At 39.6% G+C, this 23,636-nt stretch overlaps 1 protein-coding gene and 1 long non-coding RNA gene across 3 annotated transcripts; both read right to left on the bottom strand.

The window, feature by feature from the left end:
• Positions 1 to 1,281: 1,281 nt before the first annotated feature.
• Positions 1,282 to 12,817, bottom strand: LOC126819390 (uncharacterized). 2 transcript variants are annotated; one of them, XR_007679601.2, is made up of 5 exons: positions 12,704 to 12,817; positions 5,058 to 5,416; positions 4,274 to 4,310; positions 3,681 to 3,773; positions 1,282 to 1,823 (listed from the first exon to the last, which is right to left on the bottom strand). It is a non-coding gene; the product is annotated as an uncharacterized LOC126819390 (long non-coding RNA). The 2 variants fall into 2 exon arrangements; XR_007679607.2 differs by lacking the exon at positions 12,704 to 12,817 and adding an exon at positions 8,341 to 8,409.
• Positions 12,818 to 15,544: 2,727 nt separating this feature from the next.
• On the bottom strand, positions 15,545 to 23,412 carry LOC126819376 (uncharacterized). The gene is made up of 5 exons (XM_050547391.1): positions 23,258 to 23,412; positions 20,910 to 21,295; positions 20,181 to 20,217; positions 17,436 to 17,534; positions 15,545 to 17,096 (listed from the first exon to the last, which is right to left on the bottom strand). The coding sequence occupies exons 2-5, from the start codon at positions 21,291 to 21,293 to the stop codon at positions 16,684 to 16,686; spliced, it is 933 nt and encodes a 310-aa protein (XP_050403348.1). The 5' UTR covers positions 21,294 to 21,295; positions 23,258 to 23,412; the 3' UTR covers positions 15,545 to 16,683.
• Positions 23,413 to 23,636: the final 224 nt, after the last annotated feature.

The raw sequence follows: 23,636 nt of genomic DNA, 5'->3' as shown, positions 1-23,636 counted from the left end.
TACTAACCTTACGCCGTCTGTCTACAAATAGCTCCGTTTGAGAACAGACACTAAGCTAGTTGACCGACATTTTAAGTCCTAAATCGACGATTTTTGTCGAAAATACTAAGTATACATGTACTTCTAGAATTTTGAGAAGTTATTATTCTGCTTTCATTTAATGGAATTGAAAAAGTTTATTTAGGCTTTGTGTATGGCAGATTTGAAACGGAGTACATGTAGAACCACATTACAATACAATACTTATTTTTTGATATGGCGGCCATTCAACAGTATTCAACTATTTAGGCTATATATACCATTTATAAATTTGTTTGTAATGCAATCTAGGCATGTACATATGGAAGTGTATCGCTGGCAATATTAAATGCTCTGCGACAATGTATTTTCCATTGATTATATGTAAAAAGTACAATGTACAAAGTCCTAATACCGATAATGATAATGTCAAAATACCTCTAAGGCAAGAATTAAATGTAAAACGTCAAATGTTAAGTGTTAAATGACAAATGTTTTGTAGGGAAAATGCTTTTTTGACGTGTCTACATTTAACATTTCTCTCATTACATTTTACAATTGCGCTCTGCCACATCCCATTTGTCCTTCACGGTTTCTATAGCAACTTTCGCGCAGCATCAACTTTTTATGCAAATGTAGGATATTACGTTGATGCTGTGTGCCGTCTATGAGACTTGCCATGTTTTTATTTCGCAAAATTCATATATTTTTCATATATATTTAGCCAGGCGTGTCGCTATTTTTTCAAGTGTCCCATTAAGGTGTGCTGTTGGCAAAAAAAAAAGGTGCAGGGACATTTTGTCAAAGATACGTAAAGAATTCCGATTTACGACAGGCTGAGACTTATCGTAGACTTCACGGAAAAAAGTACGATTTTCGCAAGTTTACCTTACGATAAAGTTACGCAAATTTTTCAAATTAAATTGCTTTGAGAAAACTATAGACATTATACTATCCCCAGTTACTGTTCCAAATATTAACTCGAAACTTGAGAATAAGAATCCCTATTCTTGAGTAGGGTAGGGTGGGGTACTGTTCCAATATAAATATAACATCTGTAAATAAGTATACATATACTGACATTACAGTGGGTTTATTAATCAATGATATACACTTTGTAAATTATATACAGTGAGGAAGAGGAGGGGGGGGGGGGCTAAGCCACTCTTAGACTCGAATTTAGGGGGTGCGAGGCATATAAATCGAACATGATTTTTGTCCAGTAGCAAATAAAGAAAGAAGAACAAAGGGAAAAACAACTCGGGCAGTATATTAATATATTCCATTTCGGCCGATACAAATATCTATAAAACGCATAAAGAAATATTTCAACTTAACCTGTACGATTCTTACATAGGTCACATATTAATTTGTAATGTATTTTGATTGTATTTACGAATTATTTCCCAGTAAAAAGAGGCCAATGAAATTTGTTTCGGGTGTACGCGCAATGTAATTCAGATTAGTCACCATGACGCCAATCTCATCTCCTGCAATCATTTCAAAAGTACCGGAAACGAAGCTGCTGCTGAAGTAGACCTCACCTTTCTTGACGCGTGTTTGATGCTCGTTCCGAAGAAGTTCCTCTTGACCGGTCTGTTTCGGACACGATTGTCGAAATCGGACGACTTGGTGGGATAATTTAAAATTTGTGTTCATTGGCTGATGGTAATTTGTACCGGGAATAAGCTTGAAATAAATTTGACTATACAAAAAGTAGGTCCCCTTAGTTTTGATAACGAGTTTATGTGGACCTATGTTAATTCCATCATAGTGAGACAGCGACCTCGATTTAAACAGTTTCGCTGAAAAAATAAAATAAAATAAATATTATAAAAAGTTACAAAGAGGCGAAACCGCTTTCATCTATGACAAATTAAGTACTACGAGGTGGGGAAGCCCAATTCCATTGAACTGTGGTAATATGCCGATAAGTTTATGTAGTCGATGATCATATCCCATGCCCGTTTTTCCTTCGAACTCCAAAGGTCAGGATTTTTTTTCAGACTTTGCTGCTGGGACTATTTCAATTAAGCTTATTTATTAAGGACTAGCAGGATACCCGGCTTCGCTCGGGGGTCATAACTCCGAAACCGGAAGTGGTAGACTAACGCCACCTGGACTATGTTACTCCCCGGTCCGAGCTACCCCTATACCCCAAATTTCAGACTCGGGGCAGACCTAGTGTAGCCGCCAACCCCGAACAGACCGCTTCGCTCGGGGGTCATAACTCCGAAACCGGAAGTGGTAGACTAACGCCACCTGGCCTATGTTACTCCCAATCCGAGCTCCCCCTATACCCCAAATTTCAGACTCGGGGCAGACCTAGTGTAGCCGCCAACCCCGAACAGACAGACTTCGCTCGGGGGTCATAACTCCGGAACCGCAAGTGGTAGACTAACGCCACCTGGCCTATGTTACTCCCCGGTCCGAGCTACCCCTATACCCCAAATTTCAGACTCGGGTCAGACCTAGTGTAGCCGCCAACCCCGAACAGACCGGCTTCGCTCGGGGGTCATAACTCCGAAACCAGAAGTGGTAGACTAACGCCACCTGGCCCATGTTACTCCCCGGTCCGAGCTACCCCTATACCCCAAATTTCAGACTCGGGGCAGACCTAGTGTAGCCGCCAACCCCGAACAGACCGGCTTCGCTCGGGGGTCATAACTCCGAAACCAGAAGTGGTAGACTAACGCCACCTGGCCCATGTTACTCCCCGGTCCGAGCTACCCCTATACCCCAAATTTCAGACTCGGGGCAGATGTAGCCGTCAACCCCGAACAGACAGACTTCGCTCGGGGGTCATAACTCCGAAACCGGAAGTGGTAGACTAACGCCTACTGGCCTATACTACTCCTCGGTCCGAGCTACCCCTATACCCCAAATTTCAGACTCGGGGCAGACCTAGTGTAGCCGCCAACCCCGAACAGACCGGCTTCGCTCGGGAGTCATAACTCCGAAACCGGAAGTGGTAGACTAACGCCACCTGGCCTATGTTACTCCCCGGTCCGAGCTAACCCTATACCCCAAATTTCAGACTCGGGGCAGACCTAGTGTAGCCGCCAACCCCGAACAGACAGACAGACAGACAGACAAACGACAGTCACAAATATATATATAGATGGACGCTATCGAATGTACACTCATACATCATTTAAATGCAGAGTTGTTTCCCGTGTCATCAAAACCATGTAATCGTTCTCAGAGTCAGGGTTTTTGTATTAAAATGAAATGGAGTTTAACGCCCGACTGTTCTGCTCCGGACGGCGGCACTATGGCCTATACTCTTATATCGAATCCAAATGTCAAGCGTTCTTTTACGTGCACGGTCATGTGTACAAGGGACCTCGGGTTTTCGTCCAATTCGAACGACTATACGCTGTTCCTTGCCAGGCACTCCGTCCTGCACCACTAACAGGGGGAAACCATGCCGTAAAATCCCGATGACCTTTCTCAGTCAACACAGAGATCGAACGTGGAACCTCTAGGTTAGCGAACCACCGTGGCTCCCTTTTTATTTTGAACTGTTCTACTTATTATTTTGGGGGCTATTAAAGTCTGGGATTTGTGACTGGAAGATTCAGAATTTGAATCAGGGTTCAACCCCATTTTTTTACTAAGAATCGGAGAGCGGGAAGACAGACCCGATTAGTAGGCAATACCTGTATTGGCTATTGATACATCACGAGCATCTATTAATACATGCGCACTGACCGCATTTCCCTCCAATAAATTATTCGTGAGATTGTCATAATCTGTAAAATATAAATATGTAAGGTTTTATAGCGCAGTTATTTCCAATAAAAATATGTCAAATTTGGTATATATTGAAACTAGAGACACTAAATCTACTAGATAACTAATGGTTTCGATGTACATGAAAAACACGCATGACGCGTCCACAAGACAAAAATGTATGAGTTTAGCTACTTACTAACGACAGTGAGAACATTGAAAGACTTAAACATCCAGTAGGCTCTGCCATTAAACAACGGGAAAGAAATTGGCAGAGGACACCAAGAATTTACTAAGGCATCGATATTCATGGAAAATGGAGTGCGACTGACACTAAATACATTAGTTCAATATATCAATTAAAACCTTTAATATTTATTTCTAGATTTTACATCTGGCATCACAAGATATTTACAAAGTTAGTTCGTATATTGGTCGAAATTTTAACTTATGTATGGTGTTTTTTGATGCGAAAGAAGGCAAAAAATATTAATAGAAAACTAATTTTCTTTTTACTTACATTTATCCACATAAGTTTTTGTCTTGTTATCAATAACCTAGAAAATGAAATTTTAATATAAAACGCCTCAAGCTTTTTTTTAAGTTTCAGTTAAAGTTGGGAGTTCAGTGAAAATTGGAACACATTTAATCTCATCCCACCTCGATCGTCTATATGCTTTTGCGGCCTACATAGCAACTCTTATTTAGAATTCTTCCAACCACTTATGGTTCTTTTATATCCATGCCAAAGTATACAAGGAACCTTTGTGTTGTTTCTTCCCCCTTGAACGAGGGGGGGGGTGGGGTGGATGGCCGAATGGTTAGCACGTGCGCGCTGTATCATAGGCTCTGTCATTGAGTCAACTGGCGTGGTTTCGATTCCCCGGTTGTACGTGACAAGGAGTAGGGTCGTCTGTCCATCCTCATGGGTTTTCTCCGGGTCCTCCGGTTTCCATCGATTGCTAAAGACCCCTACGCGCAAGCGAATTATTGAAATAAAATTAAACCATGTTTTAGTCCCGAAATGACCTGGTTTGTGTCGAGTGAACGTTAAAATGCCCCATTTCTCTCTCTCTCCCACTTGAACGATCAGACGCTGTCATTTGCCAGCCAGGCCCTCCGTCACACATCACTGACAAGAGGAAACAGCGCTGGAAGATCTCTATGATTAAACCCGGATCCCTTAGTTACTGACCCACCGTGGCTCCTTGCATAAACTACTATTAGGTCTTCGTGTGAAATAGCTGAAATGTGGTCACAAATTCTTTTAACTTAATTAGTTTGCTGTAAAATACAGTACCTACCCAATTTAGTATTATCTGCATTTGTTGTGGAGTGCTAGCACAATACATAAATTGATCATCATTCACCTCTTTACTTAACTTTTCAATTTCACTTTCTTGGTCTGGAAATGGGGAGAGTTTCAGGTCAGTGGTTGTAAAACAAATTTTTCCATCATCTTGATTTTCGGATAGACTGATATCAAGCTTTATACAAAGTACTGCAGACAGTATAGATGCAGAAATACTCAGAAGTATGGTGACTCCCAATAGTACACAGCATGTGTTATGACATCTGCAACACTCTCTTCTCTCGACAGTCAAGCGTCTCTCTCGATCTGAACCTAAAGTTATCGAATTCTGATCACGGTAGTGCGACATAACTGAAAACGAAACGAAAATGAAATGAATGATATTTTAACATCCTGTATTATGTTGTCGCCCTTGTCTGTCCCACTCGGCAAACCTCGGCAGATTCCGGTACCCTACATCTAACCTCGGCTGTATGATAGTAATTGATATGTACCTACGCCCATACATTTGCGATGCGGTTACCGGTTTACTTTAACAGGAAAACGTGCCGCTTTTACAAAAAAGTTAAAAAATGTCGTCTTTTGTCGAAGGTATATAACTAAACGAGCAGAGATATTGTCTCAAGGCTGCTGGTTTGATATAATTCCCTGGTAATTCCCCAAACCCAATGCCAAACTTGACGTTTGTTGATATAATACACTCTCCACAGAAGTCTCCATGGGCGCAGCCATTTTTCATCCGGGACCTTTAAAATAGTTCCAATATGGCGGATTTCGTCATACAGCCGAGATTAGATGTGTAGAATCTGTCGAGGTTTGCCGAGTGTGTCTGTCCGTGTATCCGTGCGTCCGTCCATGTCCGTTCACATTTTGTTTGTAGACCTTCTAGCCTACAGGTCATAATTTGTTTTTCCAATTTTGACGAATTTGAAATATAGGTTTATATCCCAAAGATCTCTGTTCCTTTCGATATTGGCATATTTTTGGCGGATTCTTGTTCCGATTTGGTATTAGGTTCATAAAAGGACGAACCCTATCGATTGTCAGCGTTCTTCGATATGCCATTCCAGGGTTACCCTCACCCCCTACTGAAACCCGTATCAACGCAATAGAGGCCATAGTTTGAACGGATTCTTCCCAAATTCGAGAGGATGCACCCTATCGATATTAAGCGTTCCGCGACTGTCTATCTGGAGTCAGGCAGTGGGCAAAAATGTCAAGGTATCACTAACTGACGGCTTATTGTCTGCTAGTTCAGCTCTGGTCGTAGGTCTCATAACACTCGCCCTAAGTGAAATGAAATGAAATGGGGTTTAACGTCGTACTGTTCTGCTCTGAATTGGGCTAATGAAGACGGGCATACGCCATACAGTGTGCTAAGAGGGAAATTTTGCCCGGACAGCGACATTACGGCCTACTCTTATATCGAATTCAAACTGTCAAGGGATCTTTTACGTGCACGCCAATGTGTACACGGGACCTCGGTTTTTCGTCTCAACCGAATAACTAGACAGCTGCCCTTGTCAGGCCCTCCGTCCTGCATCACTGACAAGGGGGAACCACGCCGGAAAATCTGGGTGAACTTTCTTGGCTAATGCAGGGATCGAACATCCGACCTCCAGGCTAGCGAGCCAGCGTCTCACCCACTTATCCACAAGTAATAAGTAATTCCTGATTCACAAACGACGAAATAATAATAATTAAACGTGTAGAATTGACTAAGCAGGCGTAAACGACAATGGTTCAATTTGGACTGTTCGGGTATTTCACCGTACGTAACTAACGTACGGAAATTCAATGGTAGCTGGCTTTTTTTCGCTTCTCTGCAGGTAGGGTGAGTCTGTCGTTCAGATTGCTATTTCACATGCCCACCTGCAGATTTCGTCATTGGTCAGGAGATGTAAACAGGGCTAACCGGAGACGAGCACGTGCTGGGATCTCCACCTTACCTAAGCAACCAATTCTCGAACACATATCAATTGTCAAAAGAGTTGAAGCGATAGGAATGGTGTACGAAAAACATTTTAAAGGACAGTCAGCAAATTTAAGTATCGGGGCATTTGCACCAATAGCCCCGCCATTCCGGTGCCCCTGAACCAGTCACTTTTGACTCGTAGTCCGCTTACGGCGCTTATAGTTCTGCAGGACGGTGTCTATGATTCTCTCTAAAATGGCGAATGACGAACGCCAAAAAATAGGAATAATACGACTTGATCATCGAGATTACTTTATTTCCACGTATTTTTTATTCTGTGCTAAACTATAGAATTGTCGGAGAATTTACAACGAAATGAAATACTCTTTGCATTTATTAAAGATGTGTCTTCTCACTCGGCAAACCTCAGCAGATTCAAGTACCCTACATCTAGCCTCGGCTGTATGACGAAGTACGCCATTGGAACTACTTTCAAGTTCCCGTATTACCAACGGCGTTTCCCATGACGACGCCTTTGGAAGATATTTTATCATACAAATATTTCAAAGTCTAAAGCTGTTTTTCTTTCAAGTATATCCGATTTTCTTCAAACAAGGACAACTTTGCACTGAAAATTCTACACACGCTTCGAACGACGTAATTTTGATAACTCCTTTTTAAAAGCGGCAAGTTTTCCTAATAAGTAAACCGGTGCCGCATCGCAATTGTATAGTCGTAGGTACATATCACTTACGGGTTTTCTCCGGGTCTTCCGGTTTCCTCCCACTGCTAAAGACCCCTACGCGCAAGCGAATTATTGAAAAAAAATTGAACCGTGTGTTACTCCAGAAATGACCTAGTTATGTGTCGAGTGGACGTTAACACCCTCTCTCTCTCTCTCTCTCTCTCTCTCTCTCTCACACACACACACACACCCACACACACCCACACACACCAAATGTCAAGGTATGATATGCCATTTCTCAGATATACGTAAAATCGACTCTAGCATGTGCCACAAAACCAAAAATTTCTTGGCACCGTTCACCGCCCCCGTCCCAAAGTGTCTTAAGTTTGGTTTGCCTACCCTTCTTTGGAGACACCCGGGACACCCGCACGACTCTGATGATAAACCTTTCTCCGCATAATTTTAATGTTAGTTCAGTATTTATTAAACTCTTCCGTATCGAAACTATACAAAACTGCACATTAGAGCTGTGTGACATGTAGTTCTACCTATACTAGCCTATATAATTAAATTTAGCGACTAAAATTAGAATTTGTCTGCGATGTCACGCTAGGTGTAAGTGGACGTTAAACCCCAGGAACGAACGAACGAACTAGTATCAGTTTTACTCACCGATTAATTCTCCCCTGGTTTCACCTGTTCGACAAATTTATGATTAGTCGACAGTAGTGACATATTCACAGTTATTAAATGACCCCCCAAATTATGGAAGCATAACGTTGTCAGTATTATTTCAATGTTCACGGTGCAAACTACATATGTCAGCAGTTCAAAATACGTATTTTAGTTTTACAATTTGCATTGCACATTACACTTCTCCATTCTGCATTTTGCATAATAGACAGATGCTTAATAGACCTTGTAGATCGATCGCGTAAATTATTAATTTCCGTCCTAGTCCGAACTATCCGGACTGAAAATGAGCTTCGTCGTAGATCCCATATAAGGTATATGTTCTAATATGCTAAGTTCTTTTATGCATTTGTCAATTTAAATCAACATTGATGTTCTGATCTTACCGGGAAAAGATGGGCTTCTGATATCCAATATTTAAGACAAAATAAACATTTTAAAATTGGTACACGAGATTCGAAGAACGAGGCTTGATATATTCCACAAGTCATGTCAAACGGTGACGGAATGTTCTTATCTGGAGAGCATGCGCAATAAATACTATCGGTGTAGACTGGAATAACCAGACGCTAGAGATTGCCATTCAATTGAGACCTCTGGCGTATTTAGAGGAACATAACTGATTTGAAATTAGAGTAAAAACGGAAACAATTGAATGTAAATCCGTTTATATTCATTCATATTACATTATTTGTGTCAATTTCTAATTCTCAAATATTAGCGATTTAGCTCCTTTAACTATAGAGATCATTCAACAAACATAGCTTCATAATCACCTCATTTGTCTATATATATCTATGCAGCGTAATTTCGGTCATTATTTTTAACTCCCAACCTTGTAGTGCGTATCTTAAAATGCTTACTTCTATGCTTACATATGTAAAAAATGCTAGTTTTTATGACTTATTTCTTAAATATTGCAGTTAGAATTTGTATTTTGTTCTATTTCCATTATTACTATTAATTTATTGTAGTCAGTTTCGTTTAGTTAACATTTTGACATTTACGTGGTAAAGGCGTCATAATTTTAACGCAGTTTACAATTATATGGTGGCTGATTGGAAACATATTAAAATTTTGCCTGTTACATAACTCGACTAACATGGCAACATTTTTCTGTCAAAAATAATAAAATATTTTACGTATAAAAGCAAATTATTCTAGATATTCTTTAAATATATAGATAGGCTATTGTGTCGTCCAATTGCCCTAATACTGCCATATAGATTGATTTGGCCTATTATTTGTTTCTGAAAGAATAATAAAACATATATACTAAGCGCCATGGAAAACGCATCACTTAGTTTTTCGTATAACAAAATGATCCTGTAAACATATGTTATTTATTTTACTTCTTATTGTGAACAATATTCAAATGGGAACACATCAATAACAACACATTTGTACACTTATGGATGTTTAATCTGTAATCAACGGTACAAAGTCAGAGGGGTCAAAACCAAAAGTACGACACAGATGTCAGTAGCGCGTGTGTCCTCCACGGGCTCTTGCGCACGCTGTGCAGCGACGTCGCATGGAATTTACCAATGTTTGAAAGAAGGCCTGGGGCAAATTGATGCATTCTTGGACAAGAGCAGCTTCTAAAGCAGCAATGGTGTGCATCTGTGGTCTCCGATACAGACGGCGTCCAATCTCATCCTAGACATGTTCTATCGGTGCCATGTTAGCAGCCAGGTAGTCCATACTAAAACGGGCGGTATGCGGACGTGCATTATCCTGTTGGAAGTGCTGAAGTTGTGGGTGCGCTCGAAACATCGGAATAACAATTGGTTGCAAGACATCATCACGGTAGGCTACAGCATTAACGCAACCCCTGCAAATGTGTAGGGCGGTCCGGTGATGAAATGTGAAGCTTCTCCACACCATTACACTTCCCCCACCCCATCGATTCTGCAAGACGTTCCCCAAGACGTCTCCACACACGTTGACGGCCATCAGCGTGATAAAGATGAAAGCGACTCTCATCACTGAAGAGCACACTTCGCCAGTCTACTCTTCTCCGTGTCTGGTGTCCTTGAGCCCATACCAAACGCCGCTGACGGTGATGATCCCTGAGGATAGCTCCAACATAAGGTCGTCGTGCACGGAGTCCTACTTCTCTTAGACGACATCTTACGGTGTTGGCACTTACTGGTCCTTGTCTTCCGACGACTGCTGCACCTGTTCGAGTCGTTAGGCGGAATCTGTCACGCAGATGAGTGACCCGGATGTAGCGGTCTTGAGCCTGGTTTGTAACGCGTTGTGGACCAGGACGTTGACGGTCACGTGTTGATCCAGTAACTCGAACACGTTCCACCAACCTTACAATAGTGGACTGATGACAATTGAAGTGTCTGGCAATAGCACGTGTAGACATGCCAGCCTTGGACATTCCCATGGCTTCATTCCGTTGATTTTCAGTAAGTCTCGGCATCTCTAGCTCGATTCCTTCACACGTCCAACAACAAATTACGACAGACTGACGTTTCACAGTTCATGTACTGCACATTAAGTTGAAAACATGCTTTTAAAGGGCTCACACACAATGCTGCACGTGAATATTGGGGTTTTCATGTGCATCTCGTGCAATTTTTTTTTTGTGCACACGGGCCGATATTTTTTGCGTTTGGGAGCATTGTGTGAAACAATAGTTCATAGTATTGCATAATATTATACATACAAAACCACCTAGTAATAAAATATTTGGGAAAACAAGTGATGCGTTTTCCATGGCGCTCAATATAGTAAGAACTTATTACGTCATGCATGCATGGAAGGGAAATAAATTAAATGAAATGAAATGGGGTTTAACGTCCTACTCTCTGCTCCGACTGGGATAATGAAGACGGGCATACGCCATACAGTGTGCTATGAGGGAAATTTTGCCTACTCTTATATCGAATTCCAACCGCCAATCGATCTTTTTCCTCGGTTTTTCGTCCCATCCTAACGACTAGACAGCTGTCCTTGTCATACCCTACATACTGCACACAGACAAGAGGAAACCACGTCAGAGCATGAAAGTTAATAAATTATAAGTATAAAAAGCCAATAGGTAATGATTAGTTTAACGTATCTTTCCCCTCAAAATTATGAAATATTTTAGGCACACAAGTAAAGTATTTTTTGATATCATTGAAGTATACTAGCTTTATACCGGGTCAAGCTTCCAAATCGTCGTGAGTAAGCCACTGGATCGGTAACCAGGTCTTGGGTTCGCTCCCGGGGTTGGAAAGAAAGTTCCTCGGGTTTTCTAGTGTTGTTTCCCCTTGCCAGTGGTGCAGGACGGAGTACCTGACAAGGAACACTGTCTAGTCGTTCTCATGGGACGACAAACTAATGGCGTTCACGTAAATCCGTGGCAGTTGGAATTTGAAATAAAAGTAGGCCGTATAGCGCCACCGTCCGTGCAAAATTCCCCCAAATTGCACACTTCATGACGTAATGCCCGTCTACATTAGCCCTATTGGTGCAGAATGGTAGGACGTTAAGCTTTATTTCATTTCCTTTCATTTCATTTCCATTTCACCGGTTTTGTGTTAGGAGGTAGGAGGACCCTTTGGGGATTGGGCGAACGATTCGCAGCTCTTTTTGCACGCCACATTTTGCTACTTGCTGCGATTGCTCCGCAGCATCACTCGACCTGCTTAGAAGACTTGAAGTTGAAGGGACACTTCAGTTTCTGGTTATTTCTCGTTGTTCCTCGAAAATCTTCAAAAATAACCTTTGGGAAAACGAAACTTTACTCACTTTCACTTTCGGTTTGAAGCACGGAGACCAATCGGTTAGATCTTTTTACATGCCCACCTGCAGATTACGTCATTGGTCACGTGATATAAACAGGGCTAACGGGGGGACGAGCACGAGATGGGATCCCCCACTTACCTAAGCAACCAATGCTCGAACACATATAAATTGTTAAAAGAGTTGACGTGATAAGAATGGTGTACGTAAAGCATTTGAAAAGACAGTCAGCAAAAAAAGTATGGGGGCATTTGTACCAATAGCCCCGCCGTTCCGGCGCCCCTGAATACCAGTCACCGCCCCCATCCCAAAGTGCCTTATGTTTAGTTTTCCTACACTCCATTAGAGACACCAGAACGACTCTGGTGATACATTTTTCTCCGCATAATTTTAATGTTAGTTCAGTATTTCTTAAATTCTTCCGTATCGAAACTATATGAAACTGCACATTAGAGCTGTGTTACACGTAGTTCTACCTGTACTAGCCTATATAATTAAATTTAGCGACAAATTAGAATTTGTCTGCTATGTCACCCTAGGTGGAAGTGGACTTTAAACCCCAGGAACGAACGAACGATATAATATCAATTTTACTCACCTATTAATTCTCCCCAAGACGACCGTAGTGACGTATTCACAGTTATTAAATGACCCCAAAAATGGGCACAATTTTACTATGTGCATACAATAAAGCTTTTACAAGTTATGACGCATCCGCTTCCCGATATAGAGTGTAAAAAAATGTGATAAATTCCCCTAAATTTATTGTCCAACTATCACCGACAAAAGAACCGACAAGCGCGTTTTTTGTCAATATCGCCCAAAGTATTGCAAAAAGGGACCGATAAGTGGTGACATAAGTTATTTGCTTGTATTATTATCATTTTAATAGAATTTGTGAAATGTATGATACTGTAAAGATAAACAGAAAAAAAGGGGGAATAAATAAGTATTTATAAATGATCCGCTTCACCCTTGACCCCCCCCCCATCCCAAAAAAGGGTCTAATTTATTGTAGTCAGTTTAGTTTCGTTTAACATTTTGACATTTCACAGATGTTAGGTGATAAAGGCGGCATAATTTTAACGCTCATTTTGGTAACAGATGGCGCTATTTACAATTGTGGCGTCTGATTGGGAATATAAAATCTTGCCTTTTATATAACCCGACTGACATGGCGACATTTTTCTGTCAAATATTATAAAATATTTTACGTATAAAAGCAAATTAATCTAGATAATTTTTAAATAAATAAATAAGTTATTTTGTCGTGCATTTGCCCTAATATTGCCATATCGATTGATTTGGCCTATATTTTTTCGAAAAGAATAATAAAATATATAGTAAGAACTTATTACGCCATGCGTGGGAGTGAGATAAATGAAATGAAATGAAATGGGGTTTAACGTCCTACTGCTCCGACTGGGATAATGAAGACGGGCATACGACATACAGTGTGCCATGAGGGAAATTTTGCCCGGGCAACGGCACTATGGCCTACTCTTATATCGAATTCCAACTGCGAAGGGATCTTTTACATGCACGCCAATGTATACATTGGCGTGAAATCTTTTATGCAATATTTTAAGCACACAAGCAAATTATTTTTGATATCATTGAAGTATACTGGCTTTATATCGGGTCAAGCTTCCAAATCATCGTGAGTCGCGGTGGCTCGGTGAGTAAGCTACTGGCCCGGCAACCAGGAGGTTTTGAGTTCGCTCCCGGAGTTGGAAAGAAAGTTCCTCGGGTTTTTTGGTGTTAGTTCCCCCTTGTCAGTGGTGCAGGGCGGAGTACCTGATAAGGAACACTGTCTAGTCGTTCTCGTGGGACGATAAACTAATGTCATGCACGTAAATGAACCCTTGGCAGTTGGAATTTGAAATAGCGTAGACCGTAGCACCATCGTCCGTGCAAAATCCCCTCAGATTGCACACTAATTCTTGGCGTATGCCTGTCTTCATTAGCCCAGTCGGTGCAGAACTGCAGGACGTTAAGCTCTATTTCATTTCATTTCCAAATCACCGGTTTTGTGTGAGGAGGTAAGGGGACGCTTTGGGGATTGGGCGAACGATTCGCCGCTCTTATTGTTCTCGAGGAGCAGGGGGGAGGGGGCAAAGGGTTGTAGGGTCCGCGCCATCTTTTGCTACTTGCTGCGATTGCGCAGTCCACATCAACACTCGACCGACTTAGAAGACTTGAAGTTGAAGGGACACTTTGGGGATTGGGCGAAAAGTTCGCAGCTCTTATTGTTCTCTTTGGTATCATAACTAACTGGATAAAGCCCAAACGAATTTAAAATTAGTATAGTCCTTCATTGTGAACACGCTTTAACAGTTCCATACTATGCTCCCATGGAGGGGTTCCAGGGTAATTGTCACCACCCACCCCCTCTTATATTTTTTAATGTTTCTATGCATGCCTATAAATTTGGAATCAATAAATTTATATTAATAATATTTGACAGGACTGCAAAGGTACATATACACTGATTTGTCAACATAGGGTAGTATAGACAAATGTGTTTTCAAGAGTTTTCAAACACCCATATCTTGATGTGGACGTATTATGCCGTCGCCCCTGTCCGCCCGTGTGTCTACAGGCCTATCGATTGTCGATGTCATTCCAGAGTTATCCCCCCGCCCCCGCCCCGAAACTCTTCTCGGAGTTCATAGGTTTAACGGATTCTTCTCAAATTTGGCGCGAAGCATTGTGGTCATGAGAGGTCGCACAATATCGGTCCACAACTGTCCATCTAAAGTCATAATAGGGGTGGAAGTAGAAAGAACTGGGACCATGAGGGGACAAAGCCTTTCGATATCCATCGTTCTTCGATATTCGATGTCAATGAAACTTGAAATATAGGTTTATCACCCTAAGATCTTGGTTCCTTTCGATATTGGCATGTATGGGACTGAAACTTCATGGATTATGGCCCCTGATTGTACGAAAAATCACGTTTTTACCTTGTGAACACTGTAGCGGTCATAATTTTTATCCGATTTGGTTTAAACTTGACATGTATGTTTATAACCCACGGATCTCGTTTCCTTTCGATATTCACGCATATCAGACCACAACTTCCTGTTATTTTTTTTAGCTTGTGGACCCCGTAGAGGTCACAATTATTATCCGATTTAAAAAACCGTTACAATGCTGAAAATATATTTTTATATATATAAAATAAAAATAGAGGCTATTAAAGGGGCATTGGGTAAGATTAGATAAAGAGCAGCCAGTTTGCGAAATAATAATTAATGAAAAGATAATATGATGAAAATTTCAGTCAAAGTTCTTCACTCTGAACCGAGATATTAGCGATTAAAAAAAAAAGTATCTATTATCAATGTTTACGGTTATTTTATCCATCACAGAACGTATTCAGGTCCACTAAATAGCACAGGCTAACGATGGCATCGACAGTTGATTATGGTCTTAATAAGTTAATTAATGTTTTAATTAATAATTTAAATACTCTTGCATAATACATGTTAAAATGAATAAATTAAGTATAATATATATTTTAGGTAAATTTCTTTTTAATAAAATTTACATATAATTTATGTAGCTGTTTGTCTGTCTTCCTGCATGGCTAACCTGCCACTGGTGATAACAAAAGTTACTTGAATTTATTATTATTATAATAGAATTTGTGAAATGTGTGATACTGTAAATTTAAATTTCAATAGAATTTAACATAATAAACGTAGTAACATTTCAATAACCCTGTCAATATACAATAATTAGATATTAAAATATGAATAAGATTATGTATACGACTCTCCAGACTTCAGAACGTTAGTTTTGACGCTGGTGGTTTCCATTTTGTTCAGGTTGATACAGACTTCATAGCAACTCAAAACTAATTTTGACGCTGGGGGTTTTCATACCATTTACGAACTTACCCTCTCCAACCGCCACGCACCAAACCCAAAAAATTAATACAAACATAGTTTGCCAGGCAAGGTGACATAAGCCCGCCAACATTTTCGTCTTGTATGTTCTTTTCATTTCTTGCTACATGTCATCAATTATGAGATACAATTCAAATTTAGGTAGACAGATGATTGTGTATAAATCTGAAATGCTCATAGTCCCGTATTATCAAACTGAAACAACTTTTCAGGCAGCAAATGAAAAAAAAGGAAAACCAACTCGGTTGCAGTATATTAAGAAATTCGGGAAATATGCTTTTATCTTTTAAAATAGAATTGTTAAAGTATATCTTTGTATATATTTTATTACTATTTAGTTTTAGTCAAAACAGCAATTGACCAATGTCACAATTGATATCTCACTAATCTGTCAGGTTTTTTTTAACTGTTTGGGGTTATACTTAATGTAACGATATATATTACGTAATAATAGTTAACACGAGTTCTTGCTTTGTCCATATCATATTCTGTATTTAAATATCTGTTTCTTATGTACAATTTAACATATTGTCAAATATTATTATATAATTATTTTAATACTAAGCTTTTATCATTCGAATAGAATTACAGGAGCAATTTGGGAATATGCTCTTATCTTCTGGAATAGAATTACAGGAATAATTGTAGTGTATTTTAATTGTATTTACGCATCGTTTCCGAGTAAAAAGAGACCAATGAAATTTGTTTCGGGTTTACGCGAAATGTAATCCAGATTAGTCACCATGACGCCAATCTGATCCCCGGCAACCATTTCAAAAGTACCGGAAACGAAGCTGCTTCGGAAGTCGACCTCACCTTTCTTGACGCGTGTTTGATGCTCGTTCCGAAGAAGTTCCTCTTGACCGTTCTGTGTCGGAGACGATTGTCGAAATCGGACGACTTGATGGAATAATTCCAAACTTGTGTTGATTGGCTGATGGTAATTAACACCGGGAATAAGTTTGAAATAAATTTGACTATACAAAAAGTAGGTCCCCTTAGTTTTGATAACGAGTTTATGTGGACCTATGTTAATCCCATCATAGTGAGATAACGACCTCGATTTCAACAGTTTCACTGAAAGAAGAAAAAAGAATAAATAGATAAAAAAATTACAAAGAGGCGAAACCGCTTTCATCTAAGTCAAAATAAGTATTGGACGACAATCTTGGGATAAAAGATGGGGCAAGCTCAAAACAATTTCTGGGATATTTATTGTGAACTGTGTCATTCTTTAATTGTTTTCGGGGTTATAAAAGTCTGGGATTTCTAACTGGAGGGCTCTGAATTTGAAATGGGTTTATCCTCGTTTTGCAGTTGAAGTTACTCGATGTTGCCAACTCGACTTCGCATTATTGTTTAAGTTGTGTTTGAAGTTTATAGAGAGGAAGGACAGATCCGATTAGTTGACAATACCTGCATTTTTGTTGACTCCTAATACATCACTACCATGAATTAACACATGAGCACAGACAGCATTTCCCTCCAACAAATTATTCGTCACATTGTCATAGTCTGTAAAATATCAATATTATTTCGCTGTTATTTTTCTATTCACCATAGACATTAAGACACTCAGGTTAAAACACAGATCCTATTTTGTTTCGTTATTTATAGTTCCAAATGTCGTTTTACTTGCCTTTATTACACTAGGATCTGGAAGTTTTGTTATATACTATTCAAAAAAAGTAGGGGATATTTGATTTTGGGGGCATAATACTAAAATATGCAAATGACTACGAAAAAAGTCACTATAGAACCTAACAGAAGAAACATTTCCAGTTACATATGACGCCCAAACGCACCAATAGCTACCGCATGGAATGCAGGTGATGCTTGGGATCATCATGGGGGTCCAACCCCAGATTTGCACGACTCTGACTTTGAATGTTACAGTCATTGTGGCATTGAATTCCAGGGTGGAAACATCAGTTTAATTGTTTTAGTGACCAGAAAACAAATTTTGATATGCGTCGGCTTACCCAAAATGAAAGGTTACGTGCCCTTGGCATGCTACAGATCGGCACAACACAGGCGGTTGTGGCGCGGACGATGAATGTTTCTCAGTCTGTCATAAGCAGGCTATGGTCCAGATACCGTGATACACAATCTGTACAGGACAGACCACGCTCAGGTCGACCAAGGGCGACAACTCAAGCCGAGGATCGATTTATCCGTACCTTGGCCTTGAGAAATCGTGTCATCACAGCAAATCAGATCAGCGCTCGTCTTCAAACAGACACTGGTGTGAGAGTGAGTGGCCAGAGGATTCGGAATCGACTGCATAGGGGTCACCTTCGCGCCCGACGTCCTCGCGTGATCCCTTGTTTGAGAGATCATCACATTCAGGCAAGACGTCGTTGGTGTAGGGATCGTCAACACTGGGATAATCGACGCTGGAGCAATGTGATGTTTTCAGATGAGTCAAGGTTCACTGTTGATTTTTTGGACAGACGTAGGAGGGTGTGGCGTCGTCGAAACGAGCGCTTCCAAGACTTTAACGTCATCAGACATGATCGATTTGGGGGTGGTTCTGTTATGGTGTGGGGAGGCATCACTGTTGCTGGAAGAACGGCTTTACATGTTGTTGCAGGGCGTGTTACAGGCCAGTACTACCGGGACAACATCTTGGCAGTCCATGTTGTGCCGTTCGCACGACGTCATGGCCGCCGTTTCATCTTCCAGGATGACAACGCAAGATGTCACAGGGCCAGGATCGTTACAGGTTACCTCCAACAACAGAACATCACCACATTACCTTGGCCAGCACTGAGTCTCGACCTCTCCCCCATCGAGCATGTCTGGGACATGCTTGGACAGAGGTTACGTCAACGTCAACAACGTCCTGCCAATGTCCAAGAACTTGCTGCTGCGTTGCAATAAGAATGGGACAATCTGGACCAAAATGACCTTAGACGTCTCATTAGGAGTATGCCACGTCGGATCAATGCTTGTTTGGCAAACAGAGGAGGATTTACCCGTTACTGACTTGGTTGTGATGCTGTGGTAAATTTGCTGTTTGACCCCGGGTATCATTTTACCCTTATAATGGTCAGTCTGTGCCTTATTTAGTCTAACGATCATTTGGATTAATTTGATGAATGTGAACTTCATTTCATTTTGTCATTTGTTTCTTCGTCAGTTTCATTAGGTGACTTTAATAACACTTAAAAATCAAATATCCCCTACTTTTTTTGAATAGTATATAATCCGCGTTCTGCTTGATGAAAGATATTAGCCAATGAAACGATCTGTTGCAGCGAGTTCTACACGGAACTGTGGGTATCCTACTAGAAACATCAACGCTGATTTGTTAGTCAAATGTCTGATGTCATGGGGTCAAAAGTCGCTCGTATGACCCTGACGCTACCTCCCATCACAACTGGTCAGATCTTCATGTAGTAGAGGCCATCGAAAGTATTAAAAAAAAAACGAAACGAAATATAGATCTGTATTTTAATTAGATTGACATTAGATAATCTGAGATACAAAATAAGACAAAGATTGAAGTAGAGTTAAGAATAAATTGTTCCCTGAAAGATACATATTTATAGGGTAATTATTTCCAGTAAAAGTATGTCATATTTGGTATATATTGAAAGTATGCACTCAATCTTACCAGAAAATATAGGATTCCATGTCAGTGAAAAAGGCGCCCACAAGACAAAAATGTAAGGATGTCACTAACTGCTAAATTTACTTAGGCTTCGATATTTATGATAAATGGACAGCGACTACCCAAAAATATAAGCAGAAAGTGGACTCTCCTTCTATCAAGTCACGAGGTGACAACAAGGCTGCGCAAAATAGATTTTCGCGGCATGGGGTAGTTTTATCGAGTTTAAAATGTTTATATAGAGTTTTTAAGCAAGCTTTTGATAGATAGATGAATTGCTTTGTATATGACTATAGGCCAAATATATCATCAAATCACACAGTTTGCAAGCGGAAAGGCATCTTCATCATTTATTTCAACATATCAACTAAAATCTTTAATATTCATTTTTAGATTTGAAATTTGGTATCATAGTTTATTTTTTACATCGATATAGTCATGTAAATTCTTCGTACATTGGTCGAAATTTTAACATTATTGTCTAGTGTGTTTAAATTCGAAAGAAGGCAAAATATTAATATAAAGCTAATTTTGTTTTTACTTACATTTATCCACATAAGCTTTTGTCTTGTTATCAATAACCTAGAAATGAAACTTTAATATTATTAAACGCCATAAAGATACATTATGAGAGATTAGATAAAGAGTTGACTGTTCTCGCTATAAAAGTTAAAAAATAGATAAAATAAATAGAATATGTTGAAAATTTCAGTCACATTGCTCCATTAATGAGCGTTGAGCAGTAGATCGGATTCAGGTCAAATGAAAATCCGACACTTAAGTTGGTTATGGTTTGGATAGGTTAATTAACGTCTAATTAATAGTTTAGATAACATTTCGGGCCTAAAGAAAGACCTGCAATAGGCAGATTTAGCCCTTGCATAAAGTATGTACGTGGCATCATACGATGTTTCAGTTAAAGTTGTAGGGCAGCGAAAATTAGAGGACATTTGATCTCACCCCAGCTCATCTACATGTATTACTACATGGCTTACTTTTATTTCAAATTCCAACTATAGGGTTATATTACATGCAGCCAAAGTATACATGGGGCATCGGTGTTTCTTTCCATTTGCCAGGACTTTCGTCACACACCACTGGCAAGAGGAAACAGCGCTGGAAAATCACTATGACCAAACCCTGGATCCGGCTTAGTGAGCCAACGCCTTAGTTACTGGACCACTGTGGCTCCTTTCATAAACTACTATAGGTCTTCGTGTGAAATGATTGAAGTGTGGTTACAAATTCTTTTAACTTTGATGTAAAATACCTACCCAATTTAGTATAATCTGCATTTGTTCTGGAGTGCTGGCACAATACACAAATTGATCATTGTTTACCTCTTTACTTAACTTTTCAATTTCACTTTCTTCGTCTCGAAATGGAGACAGTTTCAGTTCGGTGGTTGTAAAACAAATTTTTCCATTATCTTGATTTTCGGGTAGGCTGAAATTAAGCTTTATAAAAACTACTCCAGACATTACAGATGCAGAAATACTCAGAAGTATGGTCACTCCCAATAGTACACAGTGTGTGTTATGACATCTGAATTTTCCTCTCTCGGCAGTAGATAACCTTGCGCCTGGCTCCAAGTAAGCAAAGCGTCCCTGTCGATGTAAATCCAAAGTTATCGAATTCTGATCATGGTAATGCGACATAACTGAAAGAAAAATGAAAAGAATAATGTTTTAACTTGTATGAATGTCCATTGTATGGTTGATGTTATATTTATAGCACGGCTTTCATGAGTTAACAGGTTTAACCAGAGGCCGAAGGCCGAGGGGTTAAAACCGTTAACGAATGAAGCGTGCTATAAATGACTTGTAACATTGACAACTGCTCAACATGCTTATTGTTATTGCACAGAAAACCCACCCCACTTCTCTATATGATTTCTACTAAAACTAGTGTAAACCAGCAAAAGTGTGCAATAACATTGAACATGTCTAGCTATTGCACGGTTAAGCTCCACCCAATCTACTAGAGGGAAAACAATCTGCTTATTCAACAAAAAGAACAAAGGAAGATTTTCCGCCCATGTTACAAATATTTTATTATTGTTCCCCCATGCCTGTGTGAATACGTGTTGAGTAATACTAAGAGTAAGAGTCTATTCAATCAATTTAGTGTAGTATTAATGCGAAGAAGATATAATATAAACTAAAGTATATACCAATTTAACAGCCCTAAATAAACTACCTGCTTTGCTAGATTAAATATAGGCAAATTTTAGTCAGCCATATTGCGAGTTCTCGGAAATTGAAGCTATATAATTTCTAGTTTCATTTTCCGTTTGCATGTCTTTGCCATGTGTTTTTGTAAATATATGTGTAAATTAGTTCCAAATTTCGGGGAATTTGTTGTGTTTTCATATGTATCTGTATTCAAACTGTTTCATAGCAGTAATGCGAAAGCCGTCTTTAAACATTTACACGATGACAGACCTTTATGGTCACGCTTAGTATAGTCACGTCTGACGTCATATCGATAATATTTTACGCACCCATATTCCTTAAACAGGAAATATACCTCAAATATCAGTTTTTGCTTAGTAATTAAAAAAAAATGCTTTAGAATTTAATTTCCAGAAGAAAGGGTTATATTTTTTTTTTAGGGTGGGGGGGGGGAGGGGGAGGCGGGATATAGAAGGCATTTATTTGGTCAAGAGATATTCCTCGTTCCGCGACTTTTTCATCTGGAGTTTCCGAGTTATCCTCCTTTGCGGAAACCTTTTAAACGCTATAGAGGCTACAGTTTTTACCGGATTCTTTTCAGGACTGGATTGAAGCATTTTGGACATTGAGGACGACTCCTATCGATATTCAGCATTCTGCGGTTCCCACCCGTAGTACTCAGTTTTACTCATGTTATAAGTGTTTTCTGACCATCAGAATTCTGCAAACATCTCCCCCCCCCCCATATCAGGAAATGGCATTTCAGGGACCTAGATAGACAAATTTCTGCGGGGAACCCCCAAGAAAGCTCGCACTCGTGGCTGCGTCACTGGTATTAGGGGCCTGTGCATCAGCTGGTCTCATTTCTCCTACCACCCCCCCCCCCCCCCAAAAAAACAAAAAAAAAATTTTAAAAAAAATATAAAAAAATCGATATGTACGCCCATAGAAATTTTTTAAGGAACAAATTGATATTACTGTTTCAGGTACAATAATTATCGAACGATCCGCAGGGGCATCACAAACTTTTAGGCTCTGGATACAGGTCTTCGACTGATTCTGAACACAATACTCGCTACTTACGGGCAATTCACGCGATAGTTTAGTTTCGTCTGCCTTTGACCTAGATATATTGTCGTTTATTGTTAATGATATTTCTATACTTTGAGATTTTGACAGGCCATTAAACTAAAGACCAAGTTTAATAGTTAATAATTTATAAGTTAGTGTAAACGGGGTGGGGGGATTGGCATAATTATGATATTAAACTTTTCTCCATATTTCTTGATGTTTGTTTAATACTTTTGAAATTCTTCCATATCGAAACTGCACATCATAGTGTCATGTGACATGTAGTTTTACTAGCCCATATAATATAATTATTTAGAAAATAACTAGGATATATAGCATCAACAAATCATTATTGATTGATTCCCAGTGTTACTCACCGATTAATCCTCCCCAAGTTTTACTTGTTTTACATCATTTATGATTAAACGGCATTAGTGACATATATACAGTTATCGTGACTTCAAAAGTAATGGACTCCACTTTATAATGTGCAAACGTTATCTGAGACACGATATATGATGTAATTTGACCTAAATTTGGAAAATAGGATTTTCCCATAACAACGAATCCTTAAAGATACATTATATAAGATTTAGTTCAAAAATAGATAAAGCAAAATGAATATATTGAAACTTTAATTCGAATTAGCCTTTGAAGGTTGACAGGATGTGTGCACTGATTGTAACGTTTAATTGGCGTATTCTTCACCCCTGGCTATAAAAGTTAAAAATAGATAATGAAGAAGAAATGTGTTGA

Source organism: Patella vulgata, chromosome 1, assembly GCF_932274485.2.
Source record: "Patella vulgata chromosome 1, xgPatVulg1.2, whole genome shotgun sequence".
Taxonomy (NCBI): Eukaryota; Metazoa; Mollusca; class Gastropoda; family Patellidae; genus Patella; species Patella vulgata.
Note: the sequence above shows the minus strand (reverse complement) of the source record. Positions and strands in the feature narration are given on the sequence as shown.